Below are 22,463 nucleotides of genomic sequence, written 5' to 3' on the forward strand. Positions count from 1 at the left end.
GACTTCTTAAAACACTGAGCACAGTTGGGGTTTTTCACATGTGAAACAGGGACATCCCGTAACTGAACCATCTGACAGACCCCAGCAGGCTAACACAGCCATGTGCGGTGGCTTACACTCATTTGGAAGCCTCTGAGGCACACGTATTCCCAACAGCCTCTTCCAGGCAGCCTGAATGCCAAGCTCAAAGGGCAGAAGAGTGATGGGAGGAATATGACCCCAAAACTTCACAATATACTCTCCTTTCTGATCTGCTTTTGAGTTCAAAGATGCTAGAAGAACCATGAATGACATTAATCTCCATTAAGCTACCTTTGAAGTGAAAATGTGTCCCACAGGCCATGCAGTCTGTACCCCCAGGGCATCTTCACTGTACAAAACATCTCACAATTGCTTTATTATATGCCACAGGGGCATGCCAGAAAGTGGGTCTATTGTAGAAGCCTTTCCAGTACTCAATTATATTCCTTGTCTTCAGACAGGAACACATTTACAGAGATACTTGAAATGGAGCATTGCACTCCAGAAAGCAGAAAAAGAGCCATGGCAATCCTGTGTCAGAGCTGGAGCTAAATATAAAGAGGAACACAGTGAAACATGCTTGTAAAGTGAACAGTACCGGGCTTCTCAGCCCTCTGGTTAGATAAGAACCTTCCTCCCCTCCACAAGCCCCCAAGAGCAAACAAACAAGTGAGTAAATTCTTCCACTTGGGTGTAGCCAGGCTGCTCTGGGCCTGGGAAAGCCTTGCTTGCAAAATTCTTTTGGCAACACACAGCAGTGCTTTTGGCTTTCACTTCTTGTTACTATTCTGCAGCTACCCAAGAACACAGACAGGTTCTCGTAGGGGATTGAGGTGCTTTAACATCCTTTACACCATTTCACTGCGCACATCTCCGCAGGAACTAAAACCAGGATTGTCAAACTGGGGAGGTATTTGTGGTTCAAGTGAAGCAGCCCCGTGAAAGCAGGGCAAAGTGTTGCAGGTCAGCTCGTTGCACCATTACTCAAGATGATTTCATGTGCTTGTGCTGAATTCAAGTTTTAAGGCTGCTGCATTCTCTCATCTACTTTAATCTAAATAGCTGGAAAGGGCTGAACTAAAAGTATCTGCATCATGGATTTGGCTTCTGTGTTTCATCTACAGGTCCTGAACTTCAGCATACCAAGATGCTTCGTTATCTCTTTGAAATAGCATTGACACTTGAGGTCTCACAGAGCACCAAGCCTGACCTCTGCGACAATGCATGTTCTGCCTCTTTATTTTTAGTCTTTCACAAAGCAACCACAGGAAGAAAGCTATGGAGACCAAGTCTGCAGTCAGATTCGTCCCATAATGAGTCAACCTTGTTAATGTAACAGTTGCAACTGAGATCCCACCATGGAAGTAGTGTTTGATTAGATGGCATGCCTGCAAAAAGCTGACAAGTCTGCAAACACATCAAATGTCAGCGTGACAAATCTCAGAACAAGTATCACAAGCTAAGCAAGCAGCATTTACACACTTAAATAAAGTAATTCCAGACTTCCAGAGAAAAACCTATTAGCAAGCACTTGGCAAGGTTTTTTTGCCACTTCTCTTAAGGCCCAAGTTGACCTCTTGAAGAGAAACAGACATGAAGACAGAAACCAGCTGTGCCTGATCATCGCTTCTTCCCAGCTCATCCGCCTCCAGCAGACAGACTGGCAAGTCATTAGCACTATTAGCTCATAAGCTTAATAAGACAGTTCAGCTAATTCAAAGCAAGACTCTTCCTCCTCCACTTTATCAGGCCACAAGATCAGATGCAGAAACAGAAGTACTTGAGTTTCTCCACTCAAAGTGGGTCACAGTTTTTTGCATGTGCTGAGAAGTCAGCCAAAGACCCCTCCTTTTCCTCCCCATGATCTGCAGTATTTTCCCCCACATCAGGTACTCCAAAAAACCCAGAAGGTTCAAAGCTCACAAAGAGCCACTTAAAATGCTAAGTTAGGTCCTCAGTGATACGGTTTAGTGGTGGTCTTGGTGGTCCTGGGGTAACGGTTGGATGTGATGTTCTTAAAGGTCTTTTCCAACCTAGCTGATTCTATGAAAAAGTATACATATTAATTGTGTTACAATACCTGCAACAGGTCTTCACTGAGTACCTCTGTTTTCTCAGCCCTAGGGAAGAAAAAAAGACCATTGTCAGAGTGATTAGCACATTTGGGGTCAAAGGCTGAAAGCACTTTAGCAACTAAACCAGTTCAGCTTGAAGCTATAATCCCTTACGACCATGGCTGCAAGCAGCACCGTGTTCGGGATGGAGCACTGGCTCCCAGCCCCGGCACATCAAACACAGATGGCTTGCTCAGCACAGGGTGCTTAGGAAAGCCTGACATTCCCGGAATCCTCGGCCCACAGCACCATCCCACTGCTCCAAATGGTATTTCCAACTGCACACGGTTTAACACAAAGCAAACGGGGATCCTAAATCGCTTCACTTGAATGCAAAGGTACACCGAAGCAATCTCATTTCACTTCATGCTCTGACCAGGTAATGCTATCAATGTACCTGAGTGTAAGGGTGTATAAAGACAGGAGAAAAGTAGGGCAGCCAGCTTCATTTTGTATTTTATCCCTGCAGAGCTTTATCAACCAGCAGTCAGTGGAAATGGCAGCCTGAAGACCTTCCCTCAACCTTACTGCACACAGCTGTCAGACATCTCCCATTACCTCATTTTGCTGATTTCCTTAATACTAAAGGAAGATAAAAGATTTATTACTTCAAACCATCAGCAGAAGTTAACAGTATTCCCAGTAAAGGCCTAATCTCAACAGAAAAGCAGCTGAATACTTACACAGACTCCCAGACAAAACATTAACAGTTGTCACAAACACACTCAAACATTCACACATACAATTCCACACCTTTTTCCCAATCCCAGTTTACATATAAACTTTGATTTGTTTAATGTTGACACAGATTTGTTTGGCGTTGACTCATTTGCTGTAACACTGCTTTATCCTGCCTCGGCCAGATCGATAAAGCAGAGCAAGGTAAGTTTAGCTCACCCGTGATCTCTCCCACTTGGCAGCTCACTGTTACTGCATGTCAATGGCTATAGAGGCCTTGGAGGTACTCCAGTACTCTGCTTTCCTGTTCAGAGTTTCCCCCGCTGCTGTCAGAGTTCCTCCTCTCCTACACCAACTTCCTTCTGATCCTGCAATCTGTGTAATAACCCACTGCAAAGCTGGGCATGCACAGAGACCGCATCTTCCTGATCGGGCTTCATCAGCTGAACATGCAAAATGCCCCCAAAGACAACATTCAGTCACATGAAGTGGGGGGTTTTGGGGTTTTTTTTAAGGCATTTGACTTCAGTTTCATGGCGCATTATCTGCTTGAACTGTTTGTGGCCCATAAGGTGTTTAATAATTAAGTACCAGAATGGAGGAATGCTCAGAACCTCAGGAAGACAAAAGCCGCTTCAATACTTTGATTGCAAATAAACTGCCAGCACTGCAATATTTATTTGTTTGGGAAACACATGGGTGGCAAACTTCTCTTCCACACTAATAGAAATGTTGTGTCTGATCCTAAGTGTATCCTGTTAGAGAGCAATTAGAGTTAGTTATTTTCTTCTTAAGTCTTTCAAAACCCCGCCTGAAATGACATGGAAGAGCCACGGTGTAAGACTAGTCCAGTTATAGCAGTACATGCTTAAACAGATTTTAACCCAAAGTAGCAAGTACTACACATGAGCAAACTGATCTGATGGAAGAATACAGAGCCACCAGATATTTCTTTAGGAACATAGTGCTGTGCATGGTAATGGTTTTACACAAATTCCTCGGCAGCCAGAGGTTTCTGTCCTTCAACAGACAGCAGAAGATGAGCACCTCTATTTCTAATACCGAATTTGAGATGCATATAAAAGACACTGATTCAAATACCTGTTGGGTAAAATCCCACCCCAACGGAGGCAGCAACTGCATGCCACGATCAAGAGGCTGCAGACGAAGGGGAGCAGCTCTATGAAGGAAGCAACCGAACAGGTATCTACCTGCCATAGCTTGCTAAAAACACAGCCCAAGGCGTCTTCTGCAAACCCAGGGACTTCTTTCAGCAACAGATGCAGTTTATAAATAAATCAGCCGACTGGAAATTGCTTCACTCTGATGTTTCAGAGCAGCTCCTAGCACTTCCAGCCATATGAAGGTTCTCTCGTTAAAGCAATCGGCATGGAGCTAGTATCAGTGTGGCAGCTGAGCAGAGCTCCAGCAGCCACTGCCAGTGGCTCAGGCTTGCCAGATCACTTGGAAAAGCAGCAGCAGGACAGCAGCAGTGCCACGCACACAGCACACAGGGATTATTCATCATAACAGACCACAGAAGTGGGGGAGCAGCCACCTTCTCCACCTTCATGTTTGGGTTGGAAGGGACCTTAAATTAAGCTCCTCCAGCTCCAACCCCTGCCATGGGCAGGGACACCTTCCACTGGAGCAGCTTGCTCCAAGCCCCTGTGTCTTGAACCAAACCTGGCCTTGAGCACTGCCAGGGATGGGGCAGCCACAGCTTCTCTGGGCACCCTGTGCCAGCGCCTCAGCACCCTCACAGGGAAGAGCTTCTGCCTAAGAGCTCATCTCAGTCTCCCCTCGGGCAGGTTAAAGCCATTCCCCTTGGCCTGTCCCTACAGGCCCTTGTCCCAAGCCCCTCTCCAGGTTTCCTGCAGCCCCTTTAGGCGCTGGAGCTGCTCTAAAGTCTCCCCTTCAGGAGCCTTCTCTCTTCTCCAGGCTGCCCCAGCCCAGCTCTCTCAGCCTGGCTCCAGAGCAGAGCTGCTCCAGCCCTCGCAGCATCTCCATGGCCTCCTCTGGACTCACTCGAGCAGCTCCAGAGATTCAGATTTAAACACTCGGGGCTCAGTTTCCTCCTGCTGCCTAGAAACCTGTGTAAGAAAACATCAGCACTGGTTTCCACATGTACATGACACAACGAGATTTGAGCTAACTCCCCCGTGTATCTCTCTGGCCCTTGCTCAGCATAAAGAGAAAGTCAGATCAGACACGGGTGTTTCAGCAGCTCCCTTGCCCTGGCTGCTGACACACCGCCGTGACACAGCCCAGACACCACGGAAGGGAAGACCTGACGCAGCAGATGAGAGGACACCACCTTACCCTCGGTGGCAGCTTTAGGAAGGAAACCAGGCACCCCGGGAGGCACAATTCAAAACGGCTTTCCGAGTACTTACAACTGGATATGTAAACATCATTAAACCTCAGAGCCGCTGATAGTCACAGCCACTGCCTGAGAGGTCACTGAACCTCCCACCCAAGCTGCAATAACCGAATTACTGCAGGATACTGGAACCTCACTTTTAGCTCCTGGGAATCAAACTGCATTTTACAGAGATTATCCTTGGAGGAATCAATGTTCCTGCTAACATTATTCCATAGCGGTGTTCAACTGACCTTTCATTACACTACTGTGAAGTTGCTGGATGCTTCTGGCTTTGGCCATTTAAATACCATCAAATAGTAGAATAGAGCTTCCGTACAACTTTAGACCAATTAAAAGTTTCATTTCTCCTTCCCCCTCCTTTTCCCTAGGATTATATCCATTGGAGTGAAAAGCAGAGACAGGACAGTAATGTATCAACAGAAACTGTTTCCATGTTAAACATGGCTACCCGCAGACTATGTATCACCAGGTGGAGTGCAAACCAATTTTCATCTCTGTCTCTAGCCCTCTTTATACACCTCACTGGTTTATCAAGGATTTAAAGCCCCAGCTGGAAAATCTGGATCTCCCCCTCTGAAGTCAGGGAAGGATTTTCCCCAGTCCCTGGTGGCAGCAGCACAGCATCGGGTCAGAAAAGCCACCGATGATGATGATGATGTTGGGTTCAGAAATAGAGAGAAGGAGACTTCACCCTTCCTGCAGGCCCACATTCCACATTTAATAAGGAAGCCAAGAAGAGCCACCAAATAATATCAGTTCTCAGTGCCCACAACCATGAAACAGAAAATGCCACCTTGTGACAGCAGCACAGCCTAATCCTTACTGAGCAGGGAAAAGCTACAAGGTGCCCGTCTCCCTCTAAGCAGCAGGTACAACCAGTCCAAAGTGTCCACCTAACTGCAGCTTCAAGGGATGCTGCCAACTATTTTATCAGCAAACCTGTAGAAAATAACAGCATTTCTTTTTCACTGCTACCTGAAGTTCTACCCTTGCTCCTTGTTAGGTCTTACTTGTATCTCTCTAGCAGCACTAAGTGATGAAGAAATCCTTCTGGGATCAAGAACCGATGAAGAATTGGGAGATTTAGCTGCAGAGTGTTTTTCCCAAGGACTTTTATCAAGCCCAGCAGCTGGGGACCCTCCACTGGCAGCTCCCCCTCAGATACCATGACCACAGCCCATCCCAGACTGATAACGAAGCCCAGACTAGCACAGCTATGGCTGTTTACATCCAGGCAACCAAACCTGATCCCGCGCTAACAGTTAATTCTCAGTTGCAAACCGAGGTCCCTCCAAGGCATTACTAATGGGGAAAGCATGCCCTGCCTCCCCAGCCCCTCCCGAGGCCCCAGCCCGAGCTGTTCCTGCAGGAGCCATCCCCGTGCTTCCGGAAGGCTGGATCTGCCGGCACACGGCAGGGAAACAGGAGCTGCCCAGCGTGGAGCCCCCCAACACCTCCGGTGCCATCTGTGGTGTTGGCGTGATGGGGCCCAAACAGGAGCCTGGGGGATGCTGGACTGCACAGGGCTTGGCATTGCACCCCAGGGCTGGTCAGAGCAGAGCTGCTGGGCTGGCACGGGCTCTGGAAACAGGAATGGAGCTGGTCCCATGGGAAAGGAAGGTCTCTGAGAACTGAGGTTTGGCTGCCACAGCACAGGGTCAGGGTACCTGTGACACCAGACCCTTGATACACATCAACTGGCACAAAGTTTTCCAATTAAAATTGGGCACTGCCTTTTAAAAGGCTGCTTTTAAAACCAACCCTGAACAATCATTTGTTACAGCTACAGTTACCCCCCTACCAAATGAAGAGGATAAAGCTACTGAATTCAGTAAAACAAATACTTTCAAACTGCTTTTCACACTGAGAGAGTGCAACATCCTGCACGAGCGGGTGGCAGCTTCGTCTCCTCACCCTCCTGCACTGGTACAACGGGTTCAGCCCTAAGCCAGCTCAGGCAGCCGAGCTGACTGGAAATAAGGTGACAGGAACAGTTACTTCTCAGCCAAATCAGCTCCAAAAATCCACCCCGGGACACCCAACCTGACACAGCTCTGGGGTGGGACGGGCAGCAAAGAGCAGGTCACGCTCTGAGTACAGCTCGGCTGGTGAATGACAGCCAAGACACCTGAGCACTTATAGCTTCTCCCTTTCTGATACCCTAACACTGAGGAACTGTCATCTTCAACAAGCTTTTTGTTGCTAGACTGATTCTCCACACAGCTTTTCTTTCCAAGACAGCAAGTAGCATACTTAACGTGAAATGTGCCATGCCACATCAATGCTGGTGCCATTTCTATTTGGGGATGGCATGGCCATGAGTAATTACCTTTAACTCACTCCAAGCAAAAACCCAAGAGGTTTGGGAGTGGGAAAAGTGTATTTTTTATTGCAGACACCTTAATTACAACACCTTAGCTTGCAGGGACATTTAAAGCGTATTGGCCCACTCTTAAGTGTTTTATTTCTCTCCTCCCTTCGGGGAAAGCCCTTCAGCTCAGCTTCCTGCCTGGCTCAGCCTAGAGCAGGATGTGCAGACCAGCTCTCACCCCACAGCTTTAAAACTCATGCCCTCACTTTTTCATCGTACAGCTCCTTCACACTCTCAGGCCAGAAGCCTCCTCTGTACATCTGGAAACAGCAGATGAGGATTCCTAAGATAGAAGTGTTTCTCTTCCACAGAGGAAGAATTTACATTTCCCTATGTGAAATGAAGAAGCTCTATTACACCAGCACTGAAGATTTAATGCAATAAAGCTTCACCAAAACAAAAGCTGAGGTCTCACTGGCTTCACAGCAGGGTCCTGCTCACCACTGGGGCACCCTGACCCAGGGCCTGATCTCCAAAGCAGGTCAAAGCTACGGATCCAGTAGAAATTTCCACTCCCGAAAGGTTAACAAGGAAACAACAAGAGCAAACCTAACATGAAGAGCCACAAAACCCTGGACATTCACAACAGAACAAGTGACTCAGTTCAGATGTCAAAGTGGAAACAGAAACCTTGACTCATGCGCTGCGATGGGAGGAGGAGCTGGCGGAAGGTGATGCCGCAGGAGGGCAGCTCACAAGAAAACACGTCCACATTCCTGATTTCTGGAAAGATTTCAGTGGAAGCAAGGAGAATCCACCCGAACCATGAGCCAGAGTTAAAGCCAGCCTTCCCTGCTGTCTGGTTTTCCTTAAACAAAGCAGTTGTTTGTTACCAGGAGTAACCAGATTAACTCCGCTGGCTGGCGAGTTAACACTTCAGAGCACCTTCACCGGGCTGGCAGCACATCCTGCCTGCTTTCCACATACAATAGGCAGGATTTGCTGCCAGGAAAAAGTGAAAGAATCAGCAGCTCTGTTCCAAAACAAGGAATGCAGAATTAGGTGACAATTTCCCTTCTAAAAGGTTCACTTTTTTCACATTCAATAAGAGAGACTGCATAGAAAATGCAACTCAAAGGTGGTTCAGCTTTCCTCATCTGATGTCATACTGAATTCCAGGAACAGGCTTCCCTCCCAAGCTGGATGAACCCTGTATTTCATAATCCAAGTTTATGAAGCTTGATTATCAAATATGTCAGTTTTAAGACTAAATGAAAGCTTCAATCTGGTGAAAGAGCTGAAACAGCTGAACAAGACCAGAGAGAAACCAGTGATGCCTTTTCAGGGAGGAAGCTCCTGGATACCATTCACTGTACACTGAAGCGACTGCTGCAGTCAGTACCCAAACATGAAATAGATCAGTATTTATAGTGGTATCTTCCTTCCTTTTTGCTTGGTTTTGGCTGTAAGAAATTGAGGTGATGCAGGAACCTTATTTCCTACACCCGTGGCCTTCATAAACACATACATTAAAAGCCACTTTTCAAACCCACTTTATTACAAAGGATTAATTTTGCTTCCTTTGGCAGCCCGTGGCAATACTCAGCTTGATGGAGGAGTCTGGCTCCACCTGCACAGCGTTCTGAAGACGCGCCACAGCAGAAACGTGTTTGGCCAAGTACCAGAGAAACCACGTTCCTTACATCACACAAGCCCCAGATTAATCTGGTTTTGACTCAAAAAACCCAGAATTCACATAGGGAGTAAAGGTGACAAACTGGGATCCTCTGTGTGGTTGAAACCAGCATGACCCAAGGGTAAGCACCAATATTCTCAGAGTTATTTTTAACAATTTAAAACCAGAGTGACTGTCAGATGATAACCACCACTTTCAGTATTAGTACGCAGAGAGCACCACTCACAACCAGCCACCCATTCGACTGAGTTTGCCTGCTATGCCCGTTTTCCACCCAAATTAACCACATACACTTCTGCACAAGTATTAAAATGCTTCTGCTGTCAATCAGGTGCTTTAGCAGCAGAAATCACAGCAGAGGAGACACCCTCCAGCTCACTTCCTATGGACAGTCCTTGGTGCAGAACCAGCTTTCATACTGAAGTGACACTCAAGTCATTTTAAGCCATACAGTTACTAATCCTTTAGAAGTGCTTTAAAACATGGAGCATCACCTCCGAGGCACCAAAATGTTTCATTAATCAAGATCTGTATCTCCAGAAGCCCAGGAGCTGCACAACTCCAATTCAGGCCTCAATAAATAGATAAAGATTTCTGCTCCTGTCTTCCTCCTTCATTTCCTCATTGAGTTCCTCCATCAAGCTTTGCTCAGTGCCTCAATCTAAAAGCTGCAGCTTTGATGACTCTGATAATCTCCTCACCCGGTGCTGAGGCATGAAGCCTGCTTGCTCTAATTAAAGGCAGGCCAGGCTTTAGGAAGATAATCATCTTGGAGAGAAGGCAGGCTGCTCCTTCGCAGGGAAACCCATGACAGACTGTTCACATTAGGGGATCTGAAATTCCTTCCTCAGTGAAATGGATCCAAGGCTCCCCTCCCAAGCAGGGCAGTAAATTTAGCTGTTTAGAACAACCATGGCTCACGCCAAATCCTATTTTAGGGCCACTCTTGGAGGTGCAGTGACTGCAGTGAGGCCCTGTGCTGCCCTTCAGAGCTCCAACCCTCCCTGTAAAATAACTTGGTTTTCAAGTTAGGTACTGAGAATTAAACCAAATACGGTGCAGTTTGATACTCTTCAGTTAAGCCTAACAGATCCCGAAAGATTACTGAGCCACACACACCAAGAATTAGTTAAACCTAAGTTGAACTTACAGCAAAACCATGATTGTGGTTTAAACGCACAACTGGATTTAAAGCAATTACTTGATGAAAGAAGCGATGTTTCAGTGAGTAGCCTGAGGACACTGAGAGCTTTTAACTTCTGGATACAAATTCAATTTACAACTGAGTGCTTCCAGTTGACTACTGTCTCAGCAACTCAAATACCTGCTGCTAGCTTGCTAGTTCACACCAGTTTCACATTTCCCATGCTAGGTGCACCCTATTTAAGATTACTACAAAACTTGAGCTTTTCAAACAAGTTATTGATGTAATTCATTAACAAAGGTGCATAAACACCCTCACACCATCTCTTAGTAAACAACTGGCTTCAATATTTAACTGCCCACTATTTATCTATATTGTTTGTTTTCACACAAGGTCTTTCCCTCCTCCGAGCAAGCAACAACCTTTTACTGATGGAGAAGAGCTCTATCTAAAATTAGCTGGGTACAGTTTTGATGTAAGAGACAGCAGAGCAGAAAGCAACCTAACTCATTATTGAGTTTGCCATTCCTCAACACCTCAAGGGCAGTGTTACAATCCCAGCACCAACATAGCTGGCTCCAGAATGGGAATCCCACCTTTGTGCTTCTGCAGCAGCCAGAGTCCCACCGGAGCACCAGCTCCGGTTGAAAATTAACCTGGCTGAAGAGCAGTAATAAAGGTGCCTGCAGCCACCTCCTCTCCCAGGGCTGCCCCTGCTGAGCTGCTCACCCCAGCTCTCCACAGCAGCCTTCAGTTGTGCCAGCTCCAGTTACCATCACATCAAACCCATGGCAAGGAGCAGAGGTTGGATTCCCTCCCTCCCATGATTCCCTACATCCTTTTTCCTTTCAGGAATCCTATGTGAAGCAGTTCCTCTTCCCCAAGTTCAGGGACAGGCCCCTATAGCCTTCCCCTGTACCACTGGCAGACACAGGCAGCTCTGGCTGGAATTACATGCAATAAATTACTGGTTTCCTGTTGTCCTGGGCCACCCCATGGCTGCACCACCCCTGTCCCCAGGCAGGGGAGCTGGAACCAGCACAGCCAGAGGGGAATCTGTCCCCTTCAGCTACCTGAGAGCAGCTCAGACTGATCATGAAACTGCACCCTGGGGCCAACATTTCACTGACAAGAGGCGACATCAGCTGCTGACCAAAGCTGTGGTGTGTCCCCCCCCCCCCCTACCACCCTCTGGTCCTCACATCCCCCTGGGCCTGGCACAAGCATCTGCCAGTAGTCACCCGCTCCAAGGACCGACCTGGCTGAAAACTAACTTGGGTGGAAGAAACCCTATTTTTCAATCAGATTAACTTCACAAGCACAAAGAACCACAGAATCCCAGCCTGGTTTGGGTTAAAGGGACCTTAAAGCTCATCTCCAACCTCTGCCATGGGCAGGGACACCTTCCACTAGAGCAGCTTGCTCCAAGCCCCTGTGTCCAACCTGGCCTTGAACACTGCCAGGGATGGGGCAGCCACAGCTTCTCTGGGCACCCTGTGCCAGTGGCAGTAAATGGAAGGACACTAGGGAATGGAGGCTTGACAGCAAGAGCACTGCTGCAGTTGTACACCCTGACCACATAGTTAAGGCAGCAACTGATGTTCCTAGGTAAGAGAACGGCTCATGAATTTCCTTCGTGTGGGTTTGGCAGCTTCTATTTTTAGGCGAGGAGCAGCCTCTTGCCAAACCACCTGCTGACATGAGAACTCCTTCACATTTGAGAAGGGAAAAAACCTCAACCACCCACCAGAAGTCCCTCAAACACGGCCTGAACTTTCCATCTAGGCACAAACCACAGGGATGGCCCCTCTAACTTAAGCCACTTTTAAACGTTATAATTTCTTTTACCAGAAGTCCTGCATTGTCAGCCACTGGAAAAGTCTCCAAGGAGCAGGACCACCTTGTGCAAAGACAAACTTCTTACAGTACAGACATGCTTGAATAGGAAAAATATGCAATACAGGAATGAGCAAAATACACTGAACTGCTAAAAAAAAAAATAATCCTGGGTGGTTTTTACACATTTGTTTGCTTTTTTGCCTTTTGGCAAGACCTTTCAGCTACATTTTACCTTGCATAAGTGTCAAAAACTCCAATCCAGAAATGCACATTGCACCAAAGGTAACGCTGTTCTCAATTTAATCCGCTGTCCAGACAGGTCTATTTTAAGCCTGGGGATTCACAAAACTGGCAAGAGAAAGCCTTTGAAAAGGAACCAGACTGAATCAACACAAGAAGCAAAACAAGGAAACACAGAAAAGGCAGAACAATGGAGTAGGAATAGAAAGTACAAATGCCAGGAGGAGCTGGGAGCTTTGACCTACCAGTAAAACAAGTATAAGGGAATTCAGGGACCTGAAGCTAGATAAAACCAACAGGTTAGTGACAAAACAGGGATCATTCTTTGTGCTTACTCCTTCACAGTGAAGCCTCTGCACTGATTTCAGCCATGATTAACGCTTAATGCCTGAACCTTCTATTATGTTTCACCAACAGGAAAGCAAGTTTCTGAGCTAAGTCCCACAATTAGCCTGTAACTGAGACAACTCCTCCAATTACTGGGTTTAGGGCACTGACTATACATATATGGGTTTATACCGCTCAGATACAGCGCATACAGAGCCTGTTGCCGTGTGTAACAGACAGCCCCACATCATCACCGCCCTGCCATGTGCTGCACATGATGCTTTTTGCTGTTCCAACAGGAAACAAAGTTAATTCTATTGCTAGATTTCCCAGAAGGAAATACAAGCCCCAGACTAATATTCTGATCAAGGTTTAACAACCTGTAGCTGCACTTGAGCACACACTTGGACCTGCTGTTACAAATCCAGGATTACTCTACCCTACTGTTCCATTCCTACAAAAAACATCAGTTCAGAACACTTAATCTGCGTATTAAATCAGCTCAGAGCAACACAAGCCAGTTAAATGCTCCACTGAAACAGAAGCTGCAGCAGTTTAGCTCACACCTTCATTTTTCCACATGAAAGTGATACCTTTCTACCTTCATTTTCTACAGAACACAGAACTTTTCATCATGTGGATTAACATTTCCCATCCATTGCTTGATAGGTAGTTCACAGAAGCCCAAAAGGTTCTCATTTGAGTAACTACTGCACTTTGCAAAGCAGTATCACAGCCACAACTTCCAAATCTGCATGCAAGGAGATTTATCTTCTAAGAAAGGCCAACCTTTATAACTGCATTTTCCTGCCACTGGCTGAAGCAGTTTTCTGTAGCCTTAACTCTGTCACCAAGGATGTGTGTACAACTGCATGCCACAAGGGACGTGCTGCAATAGCACTGCAGCTCTCAACAATGACCCACCTCTGCGCAAGGCTCAGCTGTACCAGTTACCAGTTGTCCTTTTATTAATTCCTGTTCTGGAAGTGCCCTGGGGATCTTTAGAAACAGCAATACAGCCAGTGCGTGTATCTGTATAAAAGCCTCACTGCAGCAATTTCTGGCACAGGAGAACTCATAAGACAGAAGGAAAAACCTTTTCCTCCATTGATCCTTCTCCCCTGAAACCAGTTTGGGTATTTCTCATCCTTACTTGATTCACTCCAGGATGTTCCTGTTGCTCTGCAATGCAATTAACTTCACAAGAAAACAATCTGTGTCAAGGAAAAATAGGCTCCACCTCACTCAGGAGCACAACTCGTGACCTCACCCGGTATTCCTGAACACGCTTCCTGTGGAGACAGCAGCACTGTCCAAGCAGAGATGCGCAACTATCCCGAGGCTTCCATCAGCCCTGGTAATCTCAGAGCTTTTAAGGCTATCCGGTTCCTAAGGAATACATTTTAACCAAAATGTTCCAATTCAGTCAACAAAGCAACCTTGCAGATAAAAAGGCTACGTGGAAGTTCCCCATATTCTTCTTGTCTAGACACCAGTGCTGCTTTTAGCACAACAGGCGCTGAGGATCAAATTTAGCTTTCCTGTCAAGACTGGTACCTGCAACCACGAGGCAGCCCTGAACATGAGGTAATCAAGCACAGGGAGCTGTTCAAATCACTTGGTGTGTCACCACCAAGCACCGTGATGCTCCTTGGTTGTGAATTACCGGGGATCAGCCGCACCTTACCCGGTTTATTAATTGCCAGTGTTAAACTCCTGCAGGTTTCGGATCAGAGCTGTGGCAAATGGAGACAGGTAACTGATGCCTTATGCAAGGCCCAACATGGGTCATGGGGTTCTCATTATACACCAAAAATGGACCTACTTCTTTTAAGTTATGAAACCTTACTTCTGGAAACAGTGCCTAATATTAGAATATATTTGTAGCACATTAAGACACTCTTCATTGAGCCACCTCCCATATATTTGGCACTTCATTCGCCAATACAAGGACCTCTGAAGAGCGGTTCTGGGCACAGATTCATTATCATAACCTAAAAATACCATGGGAGTATCTAAGAAATACGTTTGCTTTCATAGATTCCAAGTGTCACGTTACAGTACCAGACTGAAACCACTCAGTAAATCACTTCCACTTAGTTTAGTAGATTAAATCATAACTATTTTAGGCTTTTGACTCTGGGTATAAACTGATATTAAAGTTACTTGCTCGGAAGAGCCACCATCAGATAAGGTTAGAATGAGGGAATCTCAGCTTCATCCACAAACAGGGTAACCCCAGGATTATATGGTTTAAATGAATAAATGCAAGAAGAATCGGGCTGTACCTATGAGTGCAGGTGCCCAGCTGCCCCTGTGCTGAGCAGCTCTCACAACAAGCATATTTTTACCTTCACACCAAAGCCTCCACCTCAGATGCACCTAACACCCCTGACAACACATCCTTTCCTACTCTTTCAGCTTCCCTTTGGTCCTCCACACCACAGTTGCACAGGTCCAGGCCAGGGAGAGTGACTCAGGCTCCGGTTATGTGCTGTGACACCAGCCCAAAGTTCTGGGCTTGGCAGGATCATTCTGGCTGCCTCAGAGCCTTTAAATGCTTGTGAAACCACCCAATATCTGCACAAAAAGGACATTTTATCCATCATTTTAAGGCAACGTAAGACTGGGCTTTCCAGAGACAGACACTCCCTTCTTTGGCACAGGCTGCCCAGAGAAGCTGTGGCTGCCCCATCCCTGGTGATCTTCAAGGCCAGGCAGGACAGGGCTTGGAGCAAGCTGCTCTAGGGGAAGGTGTCCCTGCCTGTGGCAGGGGTTGGAGCTGGAGGAGCTTTAAGGTCCTTTCCAAGCCAAACCACTCTGGGATTGTATGATTTTATCAGTCCCCTGATCTGTTTCATCAAGCAGTAGCATGCGAACAGAGCCAAAGGAGATGAGGACATGCACGCAGGAGGTCAATATCCCTCAAATCCCTGAGATTGGAATCTTTTAATTTCTTTTTCTGCAACAAAAAAAATCTCAAGTATTTTACACGCTGCCCACTCAGCGGCTGGCACACAGCCTCTGCCACAGAGTTGTAACTTTTCTCACCAAGAGGCTTTAGCTAGCTCCCTACTGGAAAGCACAATGTCTTATTAAGGTGCCTTCAAGTCAATGAAATTTAGCACAACTAAACCAAGTCACTCTTCACCACCAAATACCAGAACTGGTTATGTAAGTTTGAAAACCATTTCTGCCTCTATTAAGGGGAAGCAAAATCAGTGAAGCTTCATCTACTCCGGAAGCACCCACTGCTCAGAAAAACAAGGTAATGCACTCAAGAGCCTCATCCTCACCCACTGCGGGCACAGAGGAGCATGATTGTCTCATACAAGATTCACTTAAAGTTACAACAAATAGCTGAAACTATCACAGTTCGGTTTTCTGAGAAGCAGGGGAGCAGGCCACAGCTCCAACGCATTCTCTAGTTGGTGGGTAAGGCAGACTTCCACGTAGCAATGATGATGCAAGCCAACACAGGGACCACCACACGCTTGGTACTATCAGACATCAGGTATGAATGTCACCCGGTGCTTCAGAGGTGGCTTCTGGTGCTGTCAGACATCAGAAGCCACCTCTGGCTCCAGAACCTTCCAAGGCAGACACAACTGGCAGCCACAAGCATCTGGGATTCCCAAGCATCACGCCCTTCCTGCAGATCCTGCTTGTGCCCCCTGACATTGGGCAAGGCAGATGCGGCCCCGTCAGGGCACTCCAAGGTTTTCATGTGGTCTGGAATCGGATCACAAGCGATGAGGCTTTTTAATCTGAGGCTGAGCAAATACTTACTCATCAATTTAAAAGCTGGTGCTGCCCTGCAAGAGCACAACTGCGATGGGAAGTATCTAGACAGTTTCACACGGTGGTTTTCTGGATACAGGACCCTGCAATGCACCAAGAGCACAGCAGGACACAGCAAACAGCTTCTGCAGGGAAATAAGCTTCTTAAAAACACAGCATCATTTATTAATAGTTTCTAATCTTGAGGATTCTTAACAAACCTACACTTTAAACCAGCTGGGGAGCATTCTGGTCCCTGAAGAGTTAAGAGACACTGATATACTGACTGCCTTTACAGACCTTGGAGGAACACCTAAAAGCAGGGCAGAAACACTGCTTTCCTTCTTGACCATCTGCTCCCACACAAAACGTCTCTTCTTACCAGGGGTTCCCATACAGCAACGCAGCTTCTCACCAGCAGCACCAGCCTTACAGACCTCACCAGCTCAGAGCCTGTCCTCTGAGACACAACTGAAGAAAGTCACTACGAAGTCTTCAGCTTCAATTCAAGTCATTTTTCCTTTGGCTTTAGCAATCTTCTTCGAAGGGTACACTCACCGATGGGATTAACAGACCTGCTCACAAAACTTAACCTAGACCACAGCCTGGACACAATTCACATCCCCAAGCTCTTCCGTTTCTTGCTGCATTAATGGCAGTCACAAATACATCAACAAGTGCCAAGTCTTACCACCAGAAGCAGCCCCAAACTGAAAACATAATAGCTGCATGTTTTCTATAATTGGAAGTTTGTGCTGTTAGAAAAATCAGATTCCCAAGCTGCATAAGGCATTACATTGTGTCCGAGCTCCCCAAAGGGCGCAGGAAACAGATAAATACGCAGATACCAAGGAGCTCTGTTGCTCCTGCTGGGGCTGAGCTGTGGTGTTAAAGGGGAAACTGTTGGTTCTTTGCTTACATCTCACATGGAAACGCCATTTCATGACGTTTTGTGCTGCTGTGGAGCCCATACAGGAGCCCGGCAGCAGCCAAGAGGTAATGAACAGTTTATGGAGCCAGCTCCAGTGTCTCAGTCAGTATCAAGCTTACCTCCTCCTTGCTCTGCCTGTTCAACAGCCAGGCTGCTACCACACAGATGTTTAGATAATGCATTCCCTTTCCTATTCGTACACAAGTGCTTTAGCAATCACACACATTTTATTTCAATCAGTCCCTGACAGTTGCACAGAGCCCAGGCGCCTGCACATGCTCAGGGAAACAGATCTGCCCTAATTCAATCTCCTCCAAGCCTGTAAACCTGTCATTGAATTAATCTGCCTTCCAGAAAGATCTAAGTCAATTTTCTCATTAAAGAGACCTCGAACTTCATTTGGAGATAAACAGGAAATGTTTAAGATAACTCTTCTAAACACGGACATGAGATTTTGCTTTTCCTTTTCATGAGCACTCAGCTGCAGCCAAATGCCAGCCTAAAAGACCAAGCACAAAGCAGGCTCTCCCCTGCCCATAAATATGAATGTTATTTCAATGTTGTTTACCACTTTTCCACAGATCTCTGCCAATGACAACAAGCATTCCAAGCAAGTAACGCTTATCATGGGTAACCTTTTAAAGGATGCTTGGGTGAGCCACGAGTTTTCAAATATTGGGGTCACAATCATTGCGTTTTCCAAATAAGAGCTAGAAAAACATTAAAGAACTATTTCTTGGACATTAAATGGCCTTGTAGGGTTAATATTACACTGATTTAAGTGGTTTGGGCTTATCAGAGGTGAGTGCACTCTTGTTTTACCACCCTGGATGCTTGTAAAAGCTAGCTTACAAAGTACTATCACCAAAAGATGAAGGAGTAAAAGAACCTCTTTAAGAAATGATTCACAGAACAATTCTGTAAAAGACTGGGATCAATGGATAACACTTTAGCAGGAATGAAAAATTAATAACATGGGGCATCTGCTTTTCCCATGAAGCACCACTAAAAGTTGTCACTTCCCAGCAGGTTCTCCCCTGTACAAAGCAAGCGTAGGCAGCTCCTCGCTGAACAATCATTCACTACCAGGCATTCTAACACAACATTTAACACAATGTAATAGTGATGTTACAACCATACCAACCCCAACTCACGACTTACACGTTGCCAAGTGGCTTGAAGAAATCCTAAATATAGTTCAGCACTGCAACTTTTATGCAGGGCATGAGCTATTAAAAGATACGTTCAAATACTCCCCTTGTGTCATGGTAATGTCATGCATACAGGGCCTGGAAGAACCTATCTGTACACAAGAAGTTGTGTTTAAATGGTGGAAAACTAGTGAAGAAGCTACAGCAGTTAGCTTCTTGCATAACAAAAGATCTATGGTTGTTTGTGGCCTCTTTCAGATTTCTAATTAGTCAGATCTGCCTGTCCCTGGTTTAAATTACTGCAACAGCCTAAGGGCAGATAGAGTATCTCTTGAGCAGACAGCGAGTATATCCACCCGTCCAGCAGCGTCGACCTGACACGACTGCACCAGCCCTGCACCTTCCAGACCGGTTGGCTGGAGCAATTTTTAACCTGTACATTATTCTGCTGATTGTACCTGAAAGATGGAAAATGAAATTGATGGGCACAACATCCACAGCTGTGTCCCCAGAGGCAGGAAAGCCCAACTCACAATGTTACACAGCCTAACAAGTGCCATTGATTACCAGCCTGGTGCTCGGTAAGTAAACAGTGTGATACAAACCCCTCTGTGGACTCATTCCTCACATAAATTACTTAGCTACGCAGTTTGAATGCTTATTAAAGTGTCACTTGAAAGCCTTTAATAATAATGCCTCTGAACATTTATTTTCAGTAGAGATGACTGCAGCTATAAAGTGGAATAGCTGTTGAGCTTCTCACCAAAACCTGTCTCCCTTTGTCATTTATAAACGGGTATGAAGCGAAGACAAGCACTTACAGATACTGAACAATTACCTTGTTGATGGTGTACATAATGTAATCCTGCCTATGATTTCTGAGCCTAACACAGAGCTGATCCGCCAGGAGGAGGATCTGCTCAGGAAGCATCCCTGGGATGCTTCCCACAGCAGGAAGGCAGCATCTCACAACACAAGATGGCACCTACAGAAACACATTCCACGACTTCCATTTCGGAACCCACTGTACCCAGATGAAGCACACATGAAATGTGCATACAGATACGCTCGTATCAGTGGATACGAGCCTTGGTCCTTAAAACAGATGAAGGTTTAGAGGAATTAATACATAACTCCCATTAAAAGCAACCCCATGAGATCGTCTCTGGGAATCACAGGCCAGCTGACAATCAGGAAGTTCAGAATGAAAGTTACTCTTTTTCTTCTCCACTTCCTCCCCTTCATTTTTTAAGCCTCACTACAAGTTCCAAGCTACTTCCAGTTGTGTCGGCTGGAGTTGGGGTAGAGCTCAAAAGAAGATTAGCTTTGAGCTAGTTCTTTTGTGTGATACGCTGGTATCTGTCATGGTCAAGGTGCCAGTTTATTCTGATGCATTAACACTGCTCACATGGAAGCGATTTCCCGGTAAGCCGTGCCTCTGCTCCACTGCACATCCCAGCCCTGACCTGCCTGTGACTCAACGGGAGATCCTTCACGATGACGTGAGAAAGACACATGCCATGATCCAGGGTTTGCTCCTCCAGCTACAGCTGCCCTAAGAAAGCACTGATGCCACCTTGGGCAGTCCCTGCAAAGCACCAGTGTAGCTTGCACCAGTCAACAAAACCAAAGGGACCAGACTTGAGCTGCCAGGCTCCAATGAAAGGCAAATGATCTTGTTTCATTTCCCTCTTTCCCCCAAGTTTAAACAGACAAGAAACTGATATTCTGCTCTGCAGGTTAATGAGAGCTTGAGTTGTTCCCCTCAACAGAAACCCTCACTAGCACCTGCAGCACTTACAACAGATCTAATACATAAAAACTAAGTACTTGGTGACAGACTGAACACTTGTCTTATGGCACCCAACAACATCCACAAGGTAATTGCTGTAAAATATTTAACACATCTATTAATTATCCTGGAATCCTGTTCCACTCAGCTAATCCCCTCCTTAATTAGTTTCCTACATATATTTTGTAATTCTATAGAATACTATCCATGCAGACTCACAGGCTTCCTGCAAATGCCATTGCTCTGCTTCAAGGAAGCTCTTTCCTATCCCATTTTCCATGCTAAGGTGGTACTCCTCTGATCTTAAGTCACATATTCATGGTAAAAGGACAAGAATGCCAACCTTGGGATGTCATTCACACCTATGGCAAGCTGGATGGAGTAAGTCCTGAATTATTTGAGAGTTAAATGTCCCTGTTAAGGGGAACAAAACCCCAGTGAAGACACATCACTGATGCAGAGCCAAGGTTTGCTGGCCTCATGGTACCATCCCTGCGCTCCTTCCCCTCAATTATGGTGAGAAAAGCTCTGAATGAGTGAAAAAGCAGCAGAAGATATCCCTTCCAAACACAGGACCACGAAAAGCAGCAGCCAGTTAAAGATTACATCGAAGGGTGCATGTCCCAGAGAAAGTAAGTTTACATCATGTCCCCAAGCAGAAAGCCTACAGAGATGGGGGGACGTGACCCCCAGCACAGCTCAAACTGCTCCTCCAAACACTGCTTCTCTTCAAGGCATTTACACAACCAGACAATGCCTGCAAGATCCCACTCACTGATGACTGTCGTAGCTCCCACAAGCTCTACAGAGCTTACCACAACTACAGAACGCAGCACCACCCGAAATCCAACAGCTTCAGCCCTGATACTTGTAAGTGAAACCAGTTACAGATCTGTCACTGCTAAGTGACGGCACTTTGGGAAATGAAGTAAGACCCCGGTGATTATTGGAATGCTTGGCCCGTACATGAAGTGTAAGGAGATGAGCAGCACTAAATATTCACCAATTAATTAATAGCACAGTTGATACCTCTTGAAACAATGTGTATTTTAAGTTAACTTTGATCAGAACTGTGAAATGAACCGTTTCTCCTTCTTTGTACACTGATTGGTCTAATCGGGCTTCATTTCTTGATGCACTCAAAAGCACTCACTATCTAAAACACTGTGTCTAAGCAAACATCTAATGCAAATGATGACTTTCAACCTCTTCACAGACAACAGTCAGATAAAAACAGGTTTAAGAAAAAACAATGCTCAGTCATGCACACAAATACTCTTTGCTTTAAGAAACATGGTAACATCTTCACCGAGTTTCCACTGTTACAGCTCCTACATGTACAGTCATCAGACATCACAAAAGCCAGCACAAACCTCCCGAGCTTTGTTTCTTCCCCTCCCATCCCCAAACCACCTCCATAAATTAAGTTCCCAACAGTGCTGAAATTTATCTCAAACATAAGCACTTTTCTTTAACTTGGAAAGCATCAAATATGAAGGTCAGCAACAAAAGGGTGAGTACCAGTTTGTGCTACCAAGACCACGCAAAGGAACCCCTGGAAGGGACAGTTTAGTTCATTCAAAGCCCTTACAAGTATGAGGGTATAACTGCTATATATACAGATATATATCTACACATAAAAAAAGCACTGGTCAAAGCTTTACGACTACACTCACTGTTCAGAGTCTTCTTACCTCTATTTAATTCAAAGAAAAGTTTGCATATTCTTGTGTAAAGAATCCGTATGACTAACTTGAGATACTTCATTATTAAAAGATACTTAACTAAGAACTAACTTAAGATACGTTATTATTAAAACACACAGCAAAGAGAAGCAATAAAAACGTGCTTGTATTTAATACCAACTAAAACAGGGAAGAGTAACAGTTTAAGTTTATTACCTAGCTATTAAGCTTATAAAACTGAATCAGTCCATGTCATTTTAAAGAGTTTTAATGAAAACCAATTGCAGGTTCTTGCCTGTATTTTATCACCACTGCTGCGGAGCCAGGCTGCTGAGGCACCCGCAGGTACTTGCTGCAGGAGCAAAGAT

At 45.8% G+C, this 22,463-nt stretch overlaps 2 protein-coding genes across 8 annotated transcripts in view; one reads left to right on the forward strand and one right to left on the reverse strand.

The window, feature by feature from the left end:
• TEX47 (testis expressed 47) overlaps positions 1-22,463 on the forward strand; it is a 148,819-nt gene that overhangs the window by 24,524 nt on the left and 101,832 nt on the right. The gene's annotated exons all lie outside the window — the stretch shown is intronic.
• The window catches only part of ARHGAP17 (Rho GTPase activating protein 17), a 44,465-nt gene that overhangs the window by 20,642 nt on the left and 1,360 nt on the right, over positions 1-22,463 (reverse strand). For all 7 annotated transcript variants that reach the window (XM_061474203.1, XM_061474206.1, XM_061474209.1 and 4 more), the window contains exon 2: positions 2,102-2,141. In XM_061474203.1, coding sequence (XP_061330187.1) covers positions 2,102-2,141 — 40 coding nt within the window. The remainder of the gene's footprint in view (positions 1-2,101; positions 2,142-22,463) is intronic.

The sequence above is a fragment of the Pezoporus flaviventris genome, unplaced genomic scaffold (assembly GCF_033815535.1).
Source record: "Pezoporus flaviventris isolate CSIRO_AGI_PZ_B2104156 unplaced genomic scaffold, CSIRO_AGI_Pfla_v1 ptg000078l, whole genome shotgun sequence".
In the NCBI taxonomy this organism is placed as follows: domain Eukaryota; kingdom Metazoa; phylum Chordata; class Aves; order Psittaciformes; family Psittacidae; genus Pezoporus; species Pezoporus flaviventris.